The sequence below is a fragment of the Protopterus annectens genome, chromosome 15.part0, assembly GCF_019279795.1.
Source record: "Protopterus annectens isolate FY-2018-M chromosome 15.part0, PAN1.0, whole genome shotgun sequence".
Lineage (NCBI taxonomy): Eukaryota > Metazoa > Chordata > Ceratodontiformes > Protopteridae > Protopterus > Protopterus annectens.
In genome coordinates, this window is record NC_056749.1 from 648,734,123 (window position 1) to 648,752,863 (window position 18,741).

At 36.1% G+C, this 18,741-nt stretch overlaps 1 protein-coding gene across 1 annotated transcript in view; it reads left to right on the top strand.

Moving 5' to 3' along the window:
• The window catches only part of DOCK11 (dedicator of cytokinesis 11), a 1,858,863-nt gene that overhangs the window by 995,095 nt on the left and 845,027 nt on the right, over positions 1 to 18,741 (top strand). Inside the window, exon 36 of the mRNA XM_044057487.1 lies at positions 11,707 to 11,773. Coding sequence (XP_043913422.1) covers positions 11,707 to 11,773 — 67 coding nt within the window. The remainder of the gene's footprint in view (positions 1 to 11,706; positions 11,774 to 18,741) is intronic.

Here is an 18,741-nt window from a genome sequence, read left to right on the forward strand (position 1 = left end):
CTGCCATGGTCCTTCTTCCACACTACAAACACATGCATACACTCAGACCTATGGCCAATTTAGTGTCCAGTCCACCTACTGCATTTCTGTGGAATGTGGGAGGAAAGCAGAGCACCTGGAGGAAACCCACTAACACAAAGAGGATATGCAGACTCTACACAAAAGACATCCCAGTCAAGAAGCGAACCAGGAAACCTCTTGTTGTGAGATCATAGCTCTATCCAGTGTGCTACTGTGACCCACCCAAAGTGTAATTAACTGTTACTAAATGTGGACTTAGTAAAATGTTGGATGACAAATTTTCATCAACCACAGAAATACTTGTATTCAAGAATTAACTGTATGTTTATCATAATGGTGGGTAAATAAAAAAATGTCCAATTGATGAAATTCAAAAAACCCTCAGAACTCTCTTGTCAGCCATGCCAAAGAATAAAGATGTCATCAAGATATCTTAAATACCACTGATGCACATATTCTGAATAGACTGCATTGATGTAGCAGCCCATCTTTTCATATACAAAGATCAAAACCAGCTCACTGCTTTGTCTCCTTCAATTGTGGTAATCAGCAGTGATGTGTATTACTGTGACAGATATATAATATGTAACCAAGAAAGTGTTTTTATTTGCTGGATTGTCACACACGGTTATTCAGTGGTTCTGATGATGTCTCATGATGAAAGTGCTTAACCTTTTATAACCATTTTTCTTTGTGGATTTTAACTGTGTTATTAAAGTATTTTTTATCATTCATCTACATACAGAAACAAATAAAAGATAAACCATTTACCACTTCTCCAAGTATAGACGGCGGGGCAAGTCCCCCTGCACCCCCCATGTGGGGGGCACACATCCCCTGCTACTTAAATATATCAACTCAGAGATCGCACTTCACTACACTAACATGAGTTATGTTGTAGTATAGCAAGTTAGAAGGGAACTTTTTTCTAAGGTTACAACAGGCAGCCGTGAGACACATAATGGTATGTTTGCAATTTTGTTCTGTGGAGTGCAATCTCGGAGTTGATATATTTAAATAGCAGGGGTGTGTGCCCCCCACATGGGTGGTGCAGGGGGGCTTGCCCCCCCTGTCTATACTTGGAGAAGTGGTAAATGGTTTATCTTTTATTTGTTTCTGTATGTAGTTGTGCTGGAATATAGTAAACGTTGGTATCCTGTGTGTTTTCAATATTCTGAGATTCAGTATTTTGAGTTTTCAGTGTTTTGAACTTTCAACATTTTGGTCTCAATCTTTTGAAATTCAAGATTTTGGGCTTTCAGGCTTCTGAAGTGAATTTATATATATATATATATATATATATATATATATATATATAGATTAGGTATATAGAGATAGATATATGTATGTATATATGTGATTGTCATTCATTTGTTAGAAATACAAATGAGTGATCATGAAAGAGTAAATCAATAAAAGACCTCATTTTTTCTATACCATTCACGGACTTATGATGTGCCCAATAAATCTGTCATACCATTTTTGGAAATAATGACTTAAAATATTAAATAAACCACAATATAATTATAAAGAAAACTTGAAGGGCTTACAGCTTATTTCATCATTTATAAATCTTTTTGAAACTCAAAGCACTTTCCTTTTCCACTGATTAGTTAATGCAGAACAAGTTCCTCCATTAAAATACTTTAAAACTTCCCCAGATGATTGGTAGAAAATATTTTTCATTAAGATCATTGGTCCCCCTTACTCTTTGACCAGCCTATCACTGTTATTCACCTTTTCCCTATCTTTCTTTATTTTAGATTAAATCATATTCACTGGAGCAATAATTAAAGATTTCACCCTTTTCATTTAATAAAAATAAAAATAATTGCTTGAATTATTTAATGAACCACAGAAATAAGTATAAAAATTATTATAAAAACCTACACAACTATGGCTTTATTTCATCTCTCTAAGGCCTTAAGCTTCAATACACATGAAATAGAGCATTGTTCATTAATGCCAGGCCACATTCCTGTACTCAAGGGGATTTGCCAGCCCAGTTCCTTTAATTCTAACCAGAAAGTTTGCTGAGCACCCCTACCATTAAAACATACTGAGTCTATAGCAATATATGTAAAAGAGTGCCCTGGCTATTGATTTGTGTGTTTTGCTAATGCATTCATTATATTCTTTTTCTTAATATTATATTCATGCTCATAAATCCGAACTCTCAATTTTCAATCAGTCGTCCCCACATAGAACCCAGACAGTCCCTACACCTAGTTATATAAACTACAAATTTGGATTCACTGTTATATTTCCCTCTAATTAAATATTTAATACCATTTGTTTCAAAATCCCTACAGTCATTCACCTTCTTACAATATTCGCAGAACCCATACCTTTTCATTTCTCCTTTATTACATTTATATGCATTATTCATTTCTAAAATATTTTTTAATTTCAGGCCCCTACGAAAAACGAAGATTGGTCTGTCACCCACTTTACTCCTAATGGAACTTTCTTCCAGTAATACAATCCCATTCTTATTTAAAATCAATTTTATTATAAGACTGTTACTATTAAAAGTAGTAACAAGGGCTGAACTAAAGTTATGACTTAATCTACTCTCATTTGATATTTCATTCCCAATAACTTCAAACCCGGTAAAATTCTTATGTTCAATAACCGGTTCACCACATTTAAAATGCAAAATTGGTCCAAAATACCCTGCATCTCTTTTCATGTTTACTTCAAGTACCAATCCATCCACCACATTCATTGGATAACCTCTCTTTAAGAACTTTTCAACCAAATTTGAACATTCTTCCTTAAAATGGGCTTCTAAAGTGACCATTCTGAAGGCCATAAGAAGTTGCCCTTTAACCACTGACTATTTTTTGATGCATTGGATGAGCACTAGTATAATGCAAAAAGGTGTTAGAATAGGTATTCTTTCTATATATCTTTGATATAAGCCTGTTATTCTTCCTATCCTTAATTAATAACGCATCTAAGTAGAGATGCATTCAGTATTTATTTCATAAGTGAATTTAAAAAAAAATGTTGTGTTATTAATATATTGCATAAAATCTAACAACTCATCCTTAGTGCCTTTCCAAATAATGTATAAATCATCTAACAATCTTACATATAAATGGATTTTGTCTTAAAATCACTTTAAATAAAAAATGTTGTTTCCAATCAGCCATCACCATGTTGGCAAACACAGCTCCACATCATGACCCCATAGTGACTCTAACATTTTTTCAGATAATACGCACCTTCAAAGAGGATGAAATTGTTGGTTAAGACCAATTCTAACAGTTCTTCATATAGATTCATTTCATTCTGTGGGGCCCCCTTCATACGTAAAAACTCCGTTACCCACAAAATACCAACATCATCTGGATTAAAATACATATAATTAATAAGGGTCAAAAAATTCCACGAATCTTTACAAATTTGGAATTTATCTTTTAAATAATAAGTTTGATATCCAGATACATGGCACAAGGTGCTGTAACATAATTGTGCCCATCTACTATTGATTTTAGTATTAATAATCTACAAATGGAGAATACTATGCATGAGAGCCTGAATGAATTTGACTATAGACTTTTAAAGTATAAAAAGTTCAACTTGAGAGTGGTTGCCCTAGTGAATGTATTCAGAACAACCTTATCCCAAAGGGTCTGAGGTTTTGGAAGTTCTCAAAGGGCCTGATTGATAATTCCCCTCTGCACTGTAATCTTATAAACCTGTTTAATAAACAAGGTATTGAACTTTTGGAACATTTTATGAAACATAATATCAGTATGATTGATAAACTGGGTAATGAACTTTCAGAACTGGAAAATAATATTGAAAGTGATAGCCAATATGACTAGTTTAAATAGGAACATTGGCGTATTTACAGCATTATTGAACAGTATATGGTCAACCTTAGGAACATCAAATTGAAAAAGTTAAAAAGGGACATTGCAGACTATGTGTATGATAAAGCCTACCATAGACCCCCATCCTCAGATAGATGGAACACCTTGGATGGTTGAGGTGTAAACAGGTCATATCAAAACAATTTTCAAAATGATAATGGAGGACATAATAATTCTAACAACTATTCAAATAATGAAGTGAATGATAACCCACCGGAAGAACAAGACTTTCCTATTCTAAGATATTATATGAGACTGAGAAGGAACAATCAGTAGGATTGGCAGAACCAATTAAATAAATAGGATTTTCACACACCTTCATGGAGGATCCAATGGAGACCAGTGCAAGAACCTACACCCCCTTACCAGCACCAATCCAGGAATCAGGAGGTCATCGGAATTACAAGTATTAGATAATGATGATGCAGTCATGCTGAATTTTATTGAATTTGAACCTAAAGAACCAATTATTGTTTTAAATGCCCAAGGGGATTTCAAAGTTTACAATTATTCAACTATTCCAATAAGTTCTGAGGTTGTGGGTATATTATCAAAGGACATGGCATTTATTCCAACAGTTAGATCTGACTTGGTAACAACTTTGATTGACTTTGTTATACTTAAGGAAATTGAAGTTTAAATTTTTTTTTGGTAATTCTGTGACATTTTTTACTTTTGAGTGAGGAAATGCAAGTTAAAAGTGCATACAACCCACCCCTGCATCCGGCTTTAGAATTATATGAAAAGGGATATGAAATAGATCTGAGAAAAGCTTTAGAAGATGAAAATACAATGCAAAAAAAAAAGGTCTAGTTTCAGGTTAACATTAGAAGAAAGGAACACTTTAGGATATTTAAAAACTCAAAAGGTAAGAATTTTGAAGCCAGATAAAGGGAGTGCCATTGTAGTCATGCATGTTTTTGACTATAAATAGCAGGATGGTTGAATTATTACAATTGGATACCTATCAAATGGTTTCTAAAATGAACTTAATATGGCGTATAAAATTTATCAACAATTAAATGACCTTTTTATAGAACAGCAAATTAATTTGGATTTATATATCTATTTAAATATATCTTAACCTATTATACCTGTCATTTTTGGTGTGCCAAAACTACATAAAAGTTTGGAAAGGCCACCCATGAGGCCAATAGTAGATGGGCACAATTCTCTTACAGCACCTTGTGCCAGGTATTTAGATATCAAAATTAAAAATTATTTAAAAGATGAATCCCAAAAGTTGTAAAGCTTCTTTGAGTTTTTTGGCCCTTATTAATGATATGGATTTTAATCCAGATAATACTACATTTGACAATAGATGTTAAATATTTATATACTGCTATTCCACAGTATGTTGGTATTTTGTGGGTAATAGAGTTTTTACATAAGAAGGGGGCCCCACAGAATATAATTAATCTATATGAAGAACTGTTAGAGTTGGTCTAACCAACAATGTCATCCTTTTTGAGGGTACATATTTGTAAAGAGTTGAGGTCGCTATGGGGTCACCATGTGGATCTGTGTTTGCCAACATGGTGATGGCCCATTGGGAACACCAGTTTTTTTATTTAAAAAGTGATTTTAAGAACAAAATCAATTTATATGTATTTATATGTAAGATTTTTAGATGATCTATGTATTATTTGGAAAGGCACTAAGGATGAGTTAGATTTTATGCAATATACTAATAACACAACAGATTTTTTATAATTCACTTATGAAATGAATACTGAAAGCATCTCCTGTTCAGATGTGTTATTAATTAAGGATAGGGAGAATAACAGGTTTATATCAAAAATATATAGAAAGAGCAACTATTCTAACAGCTTTTTTCATTATACTAGTGGCCATTCAATGCATCAAAAAATGGTCGGTGGTTAAAGGGCAGCTTGTTAGGGCCTCCAGAATGGTCACTTTAGAAGACCATTTTAAGGAAGAATGTTCGAATTTGGTCGAGATGTTCTTAAAGAGAGGTTATCCAATGCATTTGTTGGATGAGTTGGTACTTGAAGTAACTATAGAAAGAGATGCAGGTTATTTTGGACCAATTTTGAATATTAAATCTGGTGAACCATTTACTGTACATGAGAGGTTTGCTGGGTTTGAAGTTACTGCGAATGAAATATCAAATGAGAGTAGGTTAGGTCCTAACTTTAGTACAGCCGTTTTTACCACTTTTAGTGGTAACATTCTTATAATAAAATTAATTTTAAATAATTGGATCTTATTAGCAGAAGAAAGTTCCATTAGGAGTAAAATGGGTGATAGGCATTGGTTTTCATATTGGCCTGAACTTAAAAAATATTTTAGAAATGAATACTACATATAAATGTAATAAAGGAGAAATGAAAAGGTGTAGATGCTTCCCTATTAAATAAGCAAACGTTCAAAATTGTGAATGGCGCTATATCGACAGCTTAATATTGAAAATGCCAAATCCTGAACAAACGGATCAGTGATTTTATTTCCTAGGGAAAAAAATTGCTGGTCCGCAAAAAAAAAAAAAAAAACTAAAATAAAGTGGGGGGCTGTGCCCCCCACACACTCCCTACTTAAGTAAAGTATACCAACTCTGAGATCATACCACAGTGGAAGAAATGGCAAAGTCCTGAAAATGTCCCAGTGATTTTTTTCCCTAGGAAAAAATCTCTGTTCCATTGTTTGAGATTTGGCCTTTTCGACATTTAGCTGTCAATAAAGCAGCATTCTCGCTTAAATAATAGGGAACAGTGGGTTCTGCCAATATTGTAAGATGGTGAACGAGTGTAGGGATTTTGAAATAAATGGTATTAAATATGTAATTAGAGGGAAATATAATTGTGAATCCAAATTTGTAGTTTGTATAATTAGGTGTAGGGACTGCCCTGGGTTCTGTGTGGAAAAGACTGATCAAAAATTGAAAGTTTGGATTTATGAGCATGAATATAATATTTAAAAAAAGAATATGATGAATGCATTAGCAAAACACACAAATCAATACCCGGGACATACTTTTACATATATGGCTATAGATTATAGATTCAGTATGTTTGAATGGTAGGGTTGGTCCACATGGTTTATGGTTAGAATTAAGGGAATTGGGCTGGCAAATCCCCTTGAATGAGGGAGTGTGGCAGGGCATTGATGAACAATGTTCTATTTTGTGTGTATTGAAGCTTAAGGCCTTAAAGCTATGACATAAAGCCATAGTTGTCTAGGTTTTAAAAATAATTTTTATACTTATTTCTGTGGTTTATTTAGTAATTCAAGTGATTATTTTTATTAAATGAAATGGATGAAATCTTCACTGATTGCTCTGGTGAATATGATTTAATCTAAAATAAAGAAAGAGCAAAGTGAATAATAATGATGGCTCTTCAAAGAGTAAAAGGACCAATTATCTTAAAGAAAAAACATTTTCTAGCAATCAATTGAAGTATTTTATTGGAGGAACTTGTTCCATGTTAACTAATCAGTGGAGAAGGAAAGTGTTTTGAATTTTAAAAATATTTTCGAACAATGAAATAAGCTCTAGGCCCTTCAAGTTTTCCTTATAATTATATTGTGGTTTACTTAATATTTTAACTGGTTATTTTAAACTTAAAGTAGGTATGTGATTGTCTTAATTAATTTTTCAGTGTAGATGGTTCAAAATGGAGAAAGTTAAGGTGAAAAGAGTATTAAGCATGATGGACTGTTCAAAGAATAAAGGACCAATAAGGTCTAGGAAGTGTTTTGGTTTTGCACCAATGAGTGGGGCATGTTTTGAAGTAATTTACTGGGGGAAGATATTCTAGGTTAACCAGTCTTTGAAGAAGGGGAGTGTTTTGAATACCAATGAGCTATAGCTCCAAATGGTTTTAAGAAGATAGCCTATTGGACTCAAAGGGATAATGTCTGCTATTTTTTATTGGTTGGTAGTTTTGTTTTTTTGTGAATCAAGAAGAACTGTACATTTATGTTAACCAGTTATATTTTTATATTGTATTTAAGTGATTATATGGAGAATTCATTTTATCTGAAGAAGTTCATTATTTAATGGACGAAAGCGCTTATCATTATAGTGATATTATACTAAGGCTGTGGTTTTACCTTTTATCCTCGATTCTGTGTTTTTATGATTTACATTCCATAATAACTGTAATGTCACGTCCACTCAGAAAATCAGAACTCAAGATTGCTTCTTGAAATAAACTAAGATCGATCACATGAATAGTAAGAAATCCAATCTTTTTGCTTTTAAAGCATTAGTTATTCTGCCCAGAAAATCCCAGGAGACCTTAATGTGTTTCAACTGGTTTAAAACTGGTTTTAACAGTCTACCAATATACAGTGAAAAGGGGTATGTTTTGGAACCCTGCATTGCTATGATGGCTTGAAATGGAGGATTGTAAAATAACTTTTATGTACCTTAGGTATCCCAAATATAGTCAGGATCACTGGTTGTGGGTTTCTGAAAAAAATGTAAATTGGTCCATCAACAACGCCATGATATAACCAATCCTCAAGTAACAAATCAATCTTCCTGTAACACATATTTAATTCTTTGAAACCTTAAGATAAAGTGCTGTCATCATGTAAAATATTAGACATTAAAAATAGTAATGTAATCAATAGTGCCAAAAATCACCACATTCCATATTTGTCTGGTTTCATTATTCTACGTGTTTTCTCACTTATCAATTTTTTCATTAACATAAATACTTCATATTTCAAGTTGTGACCAGCATGTACTTTTGTGTACATTTTGGAAATGCATGCTGCTTCAAAAGCCTGAACTAATGGATGTATTGGCAGGTTAAAAGTGCTTTTCTTTTTACACAGTCCTGTGGTAATACTTTCCCACCCTACCTGTTCCTTAAAGTAGAGAGCTAAATATATCTTTCTAGTAAATAAACTCAACAATAGAATCAACAATATCATCATTTTTACTGGGTACAAAGGTAAACCATTCTTGAAACAAAAGAAAATTCAAGGCTGCTGTACTGGAAATGTTTAAAACCTTTATGAGAAACTACAATACCCTTATGTTCAGTCACCAAATCATTAGTATTTTCATTAACTCCAGTTAAGGTGTTTAGTTCCCTCTCATTCCTCTTTCTGATCTTCCTCTTCCTCCCATTCCCTGTTGGAACCATTGTGGAGTTACTTTTGCTTCCCCTTGAGGTAAGTGAAGAGTGATGGATGAATAGTTGTTCCCTCTCTTTAAAACCTTCTAGTTTGCTAACCTCTCAGATCTGAAGGGATGGGACTGTCTGAGGGGACAATTTCTTGACAGTTGGAATATGTATTAGAATCAGAATATTCCATTTCTTGTTCCATTACGTCCACTCCACCACTATCAGGAAAACTATTGTTGCATCAATTAATGTTGGTCCTAGTAATAAAATCTTTGTGCCCTACCTTCAAGATAGTATAAGCTGTTTTGTTGTATAGTTGTTTGTCACACACTAATTTCTTTTCTGCCTGTGCATTACAGCCTCACAATGGATGTCTACTTTGTTGATGGCATGGCGATATGCGGTTTCATGTGTGTGCAAAATACCAAATCAGCCATTATTCTGCTATTTAAATCACTGAGTTCTGAAGTTAAGTCCCTAATTTTACTTTGCTTGCATCATCTCAAACCCTTGCCTGTCAAATAAATCTACCAGTTCCCTGTAAAATACTGTGTCAGATTCCACACTGTTGGGAATTTGTAACATTGTAGCCCTTGTGGAACATGGCATTCAGACAAATAAGCATTCTCAGTTTGAAAACTATGTAATTTTATAAGTCTGTTTTCAAAAGTCTGCATGACGTTGTCCAATGAAATAATCAGAACTGTGGGTACCCTGAATGTTCTCAGCAGTCTGCTCAAAATCTAATGTTTTTCCCACCTAACCAGAAAAATTGAAAGTCTTGTGATGGGAACCTGTAGTCACAGTTCCAATAATCTGGTTGAGTCTCTCATGATTGTGATGTAATAGAGAAGTAACAGCACCTTGTCTGATTCCATTCATTTCATGCTGTAAAACATCATCTGAGTTGTCCCTTGTAGATCTGTTGCGTGTCTGAACAGCTCAATTATTTCCAATGGTCTGTATTACCTCCACTTTCTTACAACAATCAAAACCTCCACTGGAATGAGACTTACCATGTAACAAAGATGACTGTGCAATCAAGTCAATCAATTGTATAAGCTCATCTTTGATGAGGTTGAACCTCATCAGCCAGTTTGTCCACATGGCCGGCGGGTTGTCGAGTTAAAAGCAAAAGTGAACTGCATCTCTTCTTTCTTGCTATATTTCGGTCCGATTTTTTTTTGTCAGAATGCTTTCATGCCTATTTTGTTCTTAGTTTTGTTGATGACACCTCTTTGCTGTATCAGTTTCTGTCGCTGAAGGAGCATAATATTTCTACTACATCATCCCATCATACCCAGTGCACAAAAGACAGAGGTACGCATTACTTTTTCAGCTTTATGCCAGACACCTTTATTACTTTGCTGTCACCTGAGTGCTTTCGTTGTCCTTATCCAGGTATAAGGTACTTCAACAAAGCTTCCAGAAATGTCTTTTTTTCTGGTCTGAAAGCAGAAGACCACCATTGTGTCTAGAGTATGCCATAATTTGTTTACATGCAGTCAGAAACTATGTACATTTTTGAATAAATGGATTTTGAGATAGGAAAACTTTATATGGAGGTCTAAAGTGTGTATGTTATTACTGGATAATTTTGCACCTTTGCTTAAAAGAACTTTGGCTAAGTTATGCTTTTATGTTATGATTTTTGCTCTGTATTTGCCTCAGAAGGGCCTGGAATCATTTTGCTAATTAATGAACCACTGTGGTCAAAAACTGAAGCACTCTTGATCTCTTTGCAATATTAGCTTCTCTATGAACTATAAGTAGTTATTATTTTTTTTAATTATTCTGCCCAAAAATATTCTGCTGGGACACAATGTGCTCCTCTTCATGTCCCTTAAAATGACTGTTTTTACTTAAACTGAGTTTACTTAGTAGTATCACTGTGTGACTGTTTCAATAAATTGTTTTTCCTAGGACATCCTATGGTTTGTATTCTATGTCATCTTCTGAATATACTGTATTGAGTCTTTATCATTTCTGTTATTATTTTCCCACAAACACTAAATTAAATTATCTTTTTAATTACTAAGACATGATTAGGTACAGCCGTGCCAAGTTTTCTGTGATTGTAGCTTGACATATTATTTCAGCTGTGATTAATACCACACAGGAAGAGAGCTGTCTAACTGGTGTTCTCTGAAAACTGTTCCCTCTCTACAGCAGTAGTTTACACTGTGTTTCATCCATCCAATAATTGTTTTATAGCTATACGTGGGAGAGCAAAAGACAAGGCTAGAAACACATTGCTCTTTTTGCTTTTTCTGGCCCTAAAGTCTGAAATATCACTGATGGTATATAGAGACAGATGCCTAAACAAAGTAATACAAGGCTTTATGTAAATGTAACATGACACACACGCATACTGATAAGTCTAAAAAGACCAGAACAGAAATGCTACAGAAAGGGGGAACAACCAAGTTCCACTTCATTTGTATATGACACCAGATGGACTGCCATTATTTTGGAAGGCAAATGTGATCTGTGATGAGGCAAAGTTATTTCTGGCGTGTAATTTTCCTGAAAATGTATATATTTTGTAATCACTTTCATGTCTTCTGAGCCTGACATTTTTATGGCATGTCTGCCACATACATTTAAATAATTTGTATTTCTTTTTCAGGTTTGTAACACAATATGTGAAGTATGTACCCAAGGCACCAGCTTATTTTGTTTTTCAATTTTCATTACAGATTCTCTGTCTGCCTATCTGAGTAAAGTACCTCCACCCGAGCTAGTAAACTTCCTTACAATTTTAGAGTAAGTACAACAATTAGTTAAAATGAATTGCTGTCATGCGGTTAATGCTTGTTATTTACAGGGAGAAGTATCTAGCATTATGCTATTAAACTGTTTTTTACAGTCTTCACTGTTCTGTTAACGTACTGAGTCTGACATTCTGTAATGGGCAGGACAGTAAAGTACATGGAGCTGTATCCAAGGGCACTTGCAAGTGAAAGGGAAAAAATAAATGTCAGTGCCAAATGCTTTGTTGTACTAATACATAATAAAAATACATAAAAAGTATCAAAAGAAAAAGACAGCATTGCTTCTACTACTACTGCTACTACAACTATTGCTTCTAATGATACTACTACTACTACTACTAGTATTACTTCTGCTACCAGTGCTACTACTACTACTACTATTATTACTGCTGCTGCTACTACTATGACTTCTGCTACTACTGTTATTACTACTACTACTATTACTTCTGCTACTACTACTGGTGTTACTGCTGCTACCGCTGCTGCTTCTGCTACTGTTACTACTACTACTGCTACTACAACTACTGCTACTATGCTTGCTGCTACTACTACTGGTGTTACTGCTGCTATGTCTGCTGCTTCTGCTACTGTTACTACTACTGCTGCTGTTAATACAACTACTGGTGCTATGCTTGCTGCTACTGTTTTTTCTACTTTTGCTACTACTACTGGTGTTACTGCTGCTACCGCTACTATTACTACTACTACTGCTACTACAACTACTGCTACTATGCTTGCTGCTACTGTTTTTTTCTACTTTTGCTACTACTGTTACTGTTGCTACTCCTGCATCTTCTACTACTGCTAATAATAATTAATATTGAACTCCTTCTTGTCTCCTGAATTTTTAGTTTGACTCCCCTGAATGTGTAACTTACCCTTCAGTTATTATTCTGCAGGTCTAGAACCATGTGCACTAGGCAGGGCTGAGGTGCGGCTGTTGTGTCCTAGATCCTGCTACCCTTTTCCAGAGTTACATTCCCATATGAGACAGTCCCCAGCTTAAGTGGCATTAGCAAATTGAGTTATGCAGATTTAGCTGTCGTATTGAGGTCAGAGCAGACATGTCAAATGTTCCTGATTTTACATCATATTTATACCTGCCCCTCATAAAATTTTTGATTTTCTGGAAAATTACTAAAGATCATAGTCAGTCAGTAATGCTAGACATTAAAGTTTCATACTTTTTAATGTTCAGAAAATGCCTGTTGATACAAAACCTGTTGTTCTATTAACCTTTAAGTGAATTAAAGTAATATTTAAAAATTGTCCCTGATTTTGTTTCTTTGTCTCTCCTTTATTTTCGCCGTTGTCCAGAATTCTTGAGCAAACATGCTGAAATGTATCAGTCAGAGATGAATGTATTATATAGGTAGAAAGGCAGCAAATAAATAGACCCAGAGACTGTGATGAAAGTCCCAGGGGATACATAAAAGTAGGTATTTAATACAAAACTATGCTACTTTCACAGACTAATGTAACATCTTTTTGTCAGTCGCTGTTCAGTATCTCTATCATATCAGTCCAGCTTAACCTAATAAAAAAATTAAAATCCTTAACCTTTCACTCAAGTACTTCCTTTTCACCCTTACTTTCCTCTATCTCACTTTGACACTCTGCTTCTTCTCAGTTTATCCCTATCACAACAGGAAATATTACAAATATAATACTTTCTATGCTGCTACCACTTTCTCATGTAAGTACAATATATCATCACTATTAAATTGTCCCTTTCCTCTCTACTATGCTATACGCTGCCCTCCAAAACCTTCCCTAACTACGTGTAATACAACCTGCTAATAAATTTAACTTTCATATTCTTAATCTGTCTCCACCCGAACAATTCTTGACATTTCTGTCCCATCACTAAAATTTCTGTTTGATTATTTTTGGTTAAGTTTATTATTTGTAAATATTTGGTGAATTGATGTTATACAATTTTTATGTGTAACAATTGCAATTGTGCATTTAATGTCATTCATTATAAGATCCATGTTATACTTGTAAACTTTCTGGAGCTTTTCTCCGTGGGCCTGTACAGAATTCTTTTTCTGCTCAGTCACACCTTCTTGGTAAACAAATGCTAATAAATAAATAGTGTATGTTTCATATCAAAACAAAAACATAATTCATGTTACACATTTAAATATTATAATAAATTCACATGATTATGGCGCACCAATCAAAGTAATGAATCAACTAACATGGGAGTGCAGCTGTCTTTGTTCAGACAAAGGACCACATAAAGTCTCACTTTTAGTTGCAAGACATAATGTACATTCAAAATATTCCACAACTTTATTTTATAAATCATAACAAGCCATTGGGGTGGGTATAAATTCAACACTTTTAAATTAAATATGTCGGCAAGTTTAAAAACATTTTGACCAGCTGACGTATTTAACTATTCAAATTAAGCATTTCTGTTGTCACGTTATTAATTTAATACATATATTCTTTAATTCATTTATTACAACTTCTTCCAGATTTTCCTACATAAGATATCAATTTCCATTTTTGCGTTATTGTTAGGAGACTTGCCAGTGATTCTCTAGCTGTTTCTCCCTCTTCCTACTAACCTATTCATTTGTTCCTTTTTTATCCTGTCTCATATTACCACTGTCAGTCAACCTACCATGCAGACCTCTCATGTAGGCGACCACCAGTGTTCCATCCTTCCTGATTATCTCGGATCCTTGTCTCATCACTGCTGATTTTCTCTCATTTGATATTAGCCTGTGTATCATTTACCCCAGCATTTACCCCAGAGGAGCATAGGGTGACATACAAGAGTGGAGGAAGATGCACACAGGTGGATTATATCTTATGTAGGAGGGCCAGTTTGAAGGAGATTGGAGACTGTAAAGTGGTGACCGGAGAAACTGTAGTTAGGCAGCATAGGATGGTGGTTTGTAGGATGGCGTTGGTGATGAAGAGGAGGAGTGTGAGGGCAGCACCAAGGATCAAATGGTGGAAATTGAAAAAGGGTAATTGTGAGGTGGAGTTCAGGGATGAGTTAAGACAGGTACTGGGTGGCAGTGAAGAGTTACCAAATAGCTGGGTACTTACAGCAGAGCTAGTAAGGGAGACGGCTAGAAAGGTGCTTGGTATGACATCTTATAGTTTCATAGTTTCATAGTATAGTACTAGGCTATCTGCCGTAGGGCATTTATAAGCCTAGCCAAAGTGTATGTTGCTTTCGCCACCCCATGTAATGATACAAAAGTGTACAAATTAAATTTATTATACTGTGCCTCTGTCTAGTAATGACACGGAGATGACCCCTGGGGTAAACCTACAATCAACCATCCATTCGTCAAGATTTCTCTTGAAGAGAGTCAGTGAGGGGCTCTGCCTAACATGGACTGGGATCCTGTTCCAGAGAGCGGGAAGCCTCTGGGTTATGAATCTGTCCCTCCAGCATGTCCTATTCATATTTGTGCTGAGGTTTAGATCTTTAGCTCTCGTGGCTCTGATGGATTTGGATCTTTTGAGGTGGAGCATGTCCATTAATTCTGAATTGGACATGGCCTTGTACGTCAGGCACAGATCACCTCTGAGCAGGTGGTATGCTACTGACTCTGGACAGAGGAAGGACGACAAGGAGACATGGTGGTGGAATGAGGAAGTACAGGAGAGTATACAAAGAAAGAGGTTGGCAAAGAAGAAGTGGGATTGTCAGAGAGATGAAGAAAGTAGACAGGAGTATAAGGAGATGAGGTGCATGGCAAAGAGAGAGGTGGCGAAGGCTAAGGATAAGGCATATGAAGAGTTGTATGAATGGTTGGACACTAAGGAGGGAGAAAAGGGCCTGTACCGATTGACCAAGCTAGGAAAGATGTGCAGCAGGTAAAGGTGATAAAGGATAATGAGGGAAACATACTCACAAGCGAGGAGAGTGTGTTGAGCAGATGGAAAGAGTACTTTGAGGGGTTGATGAATGAAGAGAATGAGAGGGAGAGAAGGTTGGATGATGTTGGGATGGTGAATCATGAAGTACAATGGATTAGCAAGGAGGAAGTAAGGATAGCTATGAAGAGGATGAATAATGGAAAGGCTGTTGACTCAGATGAGATACCCGTGGAAGCATGGAGGTGTTTAGGTGAAATGGCAGTGGAGCTTTTAACCAGATTGTTTAATGAAATCTTGGAAAGGGAGAGGATGCCTGAGGAATGGAGACAGTGTTTTGGTACCGATTTTTAAGAATAAGGGTGATGTGCAGCGCTATAGTAACTACAGAGGGATTAAATTGATCAGTCACAGCATGAAGTTATGGGAAAGAGTAGTGGAAGCTAGGTTAAGAAGGGACGTGATGATTTGTGATCAGCAGTATGGTTTCATGCCAGGAAAGAGCACTACAGATGCGATGTTTGTTCTGAGAGTGTTGATGGAGAAGTACAGAGAAGGTCAGAAGGAGTTGCATTGTGTTTATGTAGACTTAGAGAAGGCATATGACAGGGTGCCTAGAGAGGAGTTGTGGTATTGTATGAGGAAGTCAGGAGTGTCAGAAAAGTATGTAAGAGTGGTGCAGGATATGTACGAGGGTAGTGTGACAGCTGTGAGGTCTGCGATGGGAGTGGCGGATGTGTTTAAGGTGGAGGTGGGGTTACATCAAGGATCAGCTCTGAGCCCTTCCTTATTTGCAATGGTGATGGACAGGTTGACAGACGAGATCAGACAGGAGTCCCCGTAGACTATGATGTTTGCAGATGACATTGTGATCTGTAGTGAGAGTAGGGAACAGGTGGAGGTGACCCTGGAGAGATGGAGATATGTTGTAGAGATAAGAGGAATGAAGATCAGCAGGACTAAGACAGAATATATGTGTGTGAATGAGAGGGAGGATAGAGGAATGGTGAGGATGCAAGGAGTAGAGGTGGCGAAGGAGGATGAGTTTAAATACTTGGCATCAGTAGTTCAGAGTAACAGTGAGTGTGGAAGAGAGGTGAAGAAGAGAGTACAGGTAGGATGGAGTGGGTGGAGAAGAGTGTCAGGAGTGATTTGTGACAGACGAGTACCAGTAAGAGTGAAAGGGAAGGTCTACAAGAGGGTAGTGAGACCAGCTATGTTATATGGGTTGGAGACAGTGGAATTGACAAAAAGGCAGGAGTTTGAACTGGACATGGCAGAGTTAAAGATGTTAAGATTTATACTGGGTGTGACAAGGGTGGACAGGATTAGAAATAAGTATATCAGATGGTCAGCCCAGGTTGGAAGGTTTGGAGACAAAGTCAGAGAGGCAAGATTACATTGGTTTGGACATGTGCTGAGGAGGGATGCTGAGTATATTGGGAAAAACATGCTAAGGATGAAGCTGCCAGGTAAGTTGAAAAGAGGAAGGCCTAAGATAAGGTTTATGGATGTGGTGAGAGAGGATATGCAGGTGGTTGGTGTGACAGAGCAAACTGCAGAGGACAGGAAGAAACGGAAACAGATGATCCGCTGTGGCGACCCGTAATGGGAACAGCTGAAAGAAGATGATGATCATTTACCCCAGCCTGGTGAACTTCATTCTCACCTTGCAGCATGTCAATCTTTGCCATCTTTCTACCTAGGTATGGCATAGCTGAATATCACCCTTAATATGTCACACTTGTAAACTCCTTTTTCTGAATCCCAATTTCAGTAGCCTGCCTACTGTCCCTTCTGACTGTTTCATCCTCCTTTCAACCTATCCATTTTGTTAGCTTATTCTGTCTTCCATAAAGGACATTTCATTTCACCTTAATGGCACAGTTGTCGTAATATGCTTTCCCAGTCCCTACTTTAGCAACTAGGGCTGAGATGAAGCCTATGTATTCTGAGCAACCCTTTAGTCCTCTTGCTATATCCCACAGTCACCCTTTATCTTGACCTCCCCATCTTGCTCCAAAAGTGAACTTCCCAGTCATTTCTTTCTTCATGTTAGTATCCCTTAGAATGGAGGAGACTTCTGCAGTTGTGTCATAATCCCCAAACCCTTCAGCAATTCTACTACATCTTGGTCCTTTCTACTGCATCTTTTATAGTCTGTTCTGCAAGAGGATTTGTTCCTGCATGTGGACCATTATTTGGAGATGCTGTTCTCTGTATCTGACTAACTTGGCCATTGTTTGGCAATGGCTAAGTCTAGGGCAATATCTGCTTTCAGTAATTCATTATTTATACCTTTTCATACCTAATCTAACTATTTGTTGTGTGTCCCAGTACCATTGTGTAGCATGCACCCTGTCACAGTGCTAGACCTGCCTGTTCCTTGATAAACCTGCACTTATTGTCCTTCTGGCCACCTGCTAGTGTTAACTGTCCTTCCTGCCTCGCTTAAATACATGGCCGGCCTTAGGTATAATTAATCCTAGGCAAAGGACTCCAGGGCCACTCCATTACCTAACCTCTGGCCACCATTCCATGGATTATTTGAGTTTCATTATGCAGTGTATGGATATATTTTTTGTAAAACATAAGGTATTAATATTAATTAGCAATTCTGTTTTATTAGTTATTTGTGGTACATGTGATTGCTTTAGAGGTAATTAAATATCTGGCTTGCTTTGCATTGTTTTTCTTCTAATGAAGCCTTATTATAAAATAAGGAAGGATGAAAGCACACAACTTTATTAATAAACATTTCACTACACATTTTGTTAGACATTGAATGGTGTTATTTAATTCACCTGTGTGGTGACTGCTTCCTGACAACAGAGCAGTTACTTTTGTCCACAGATTTATTATATGAAAAATGAGTGTGTCATCTGTTATTGGAAAAAGACTTACAGGTGTGTCCAGCCACCTTTCACCTGTGGATTCAGCAACAGTGCAGAAGACATTAGTTGTGTATTTCACAGTAACAGCTGAAGGATATAGCGATTATTTAAGACTAATTCATTCTCTCCAAATTCAGAGCAACTTACAACACTTGTGTTTTATTCAGTTAATCAAAAGGCATGTGCATTGTAATGGCTATGTGTTATTAACTGTACT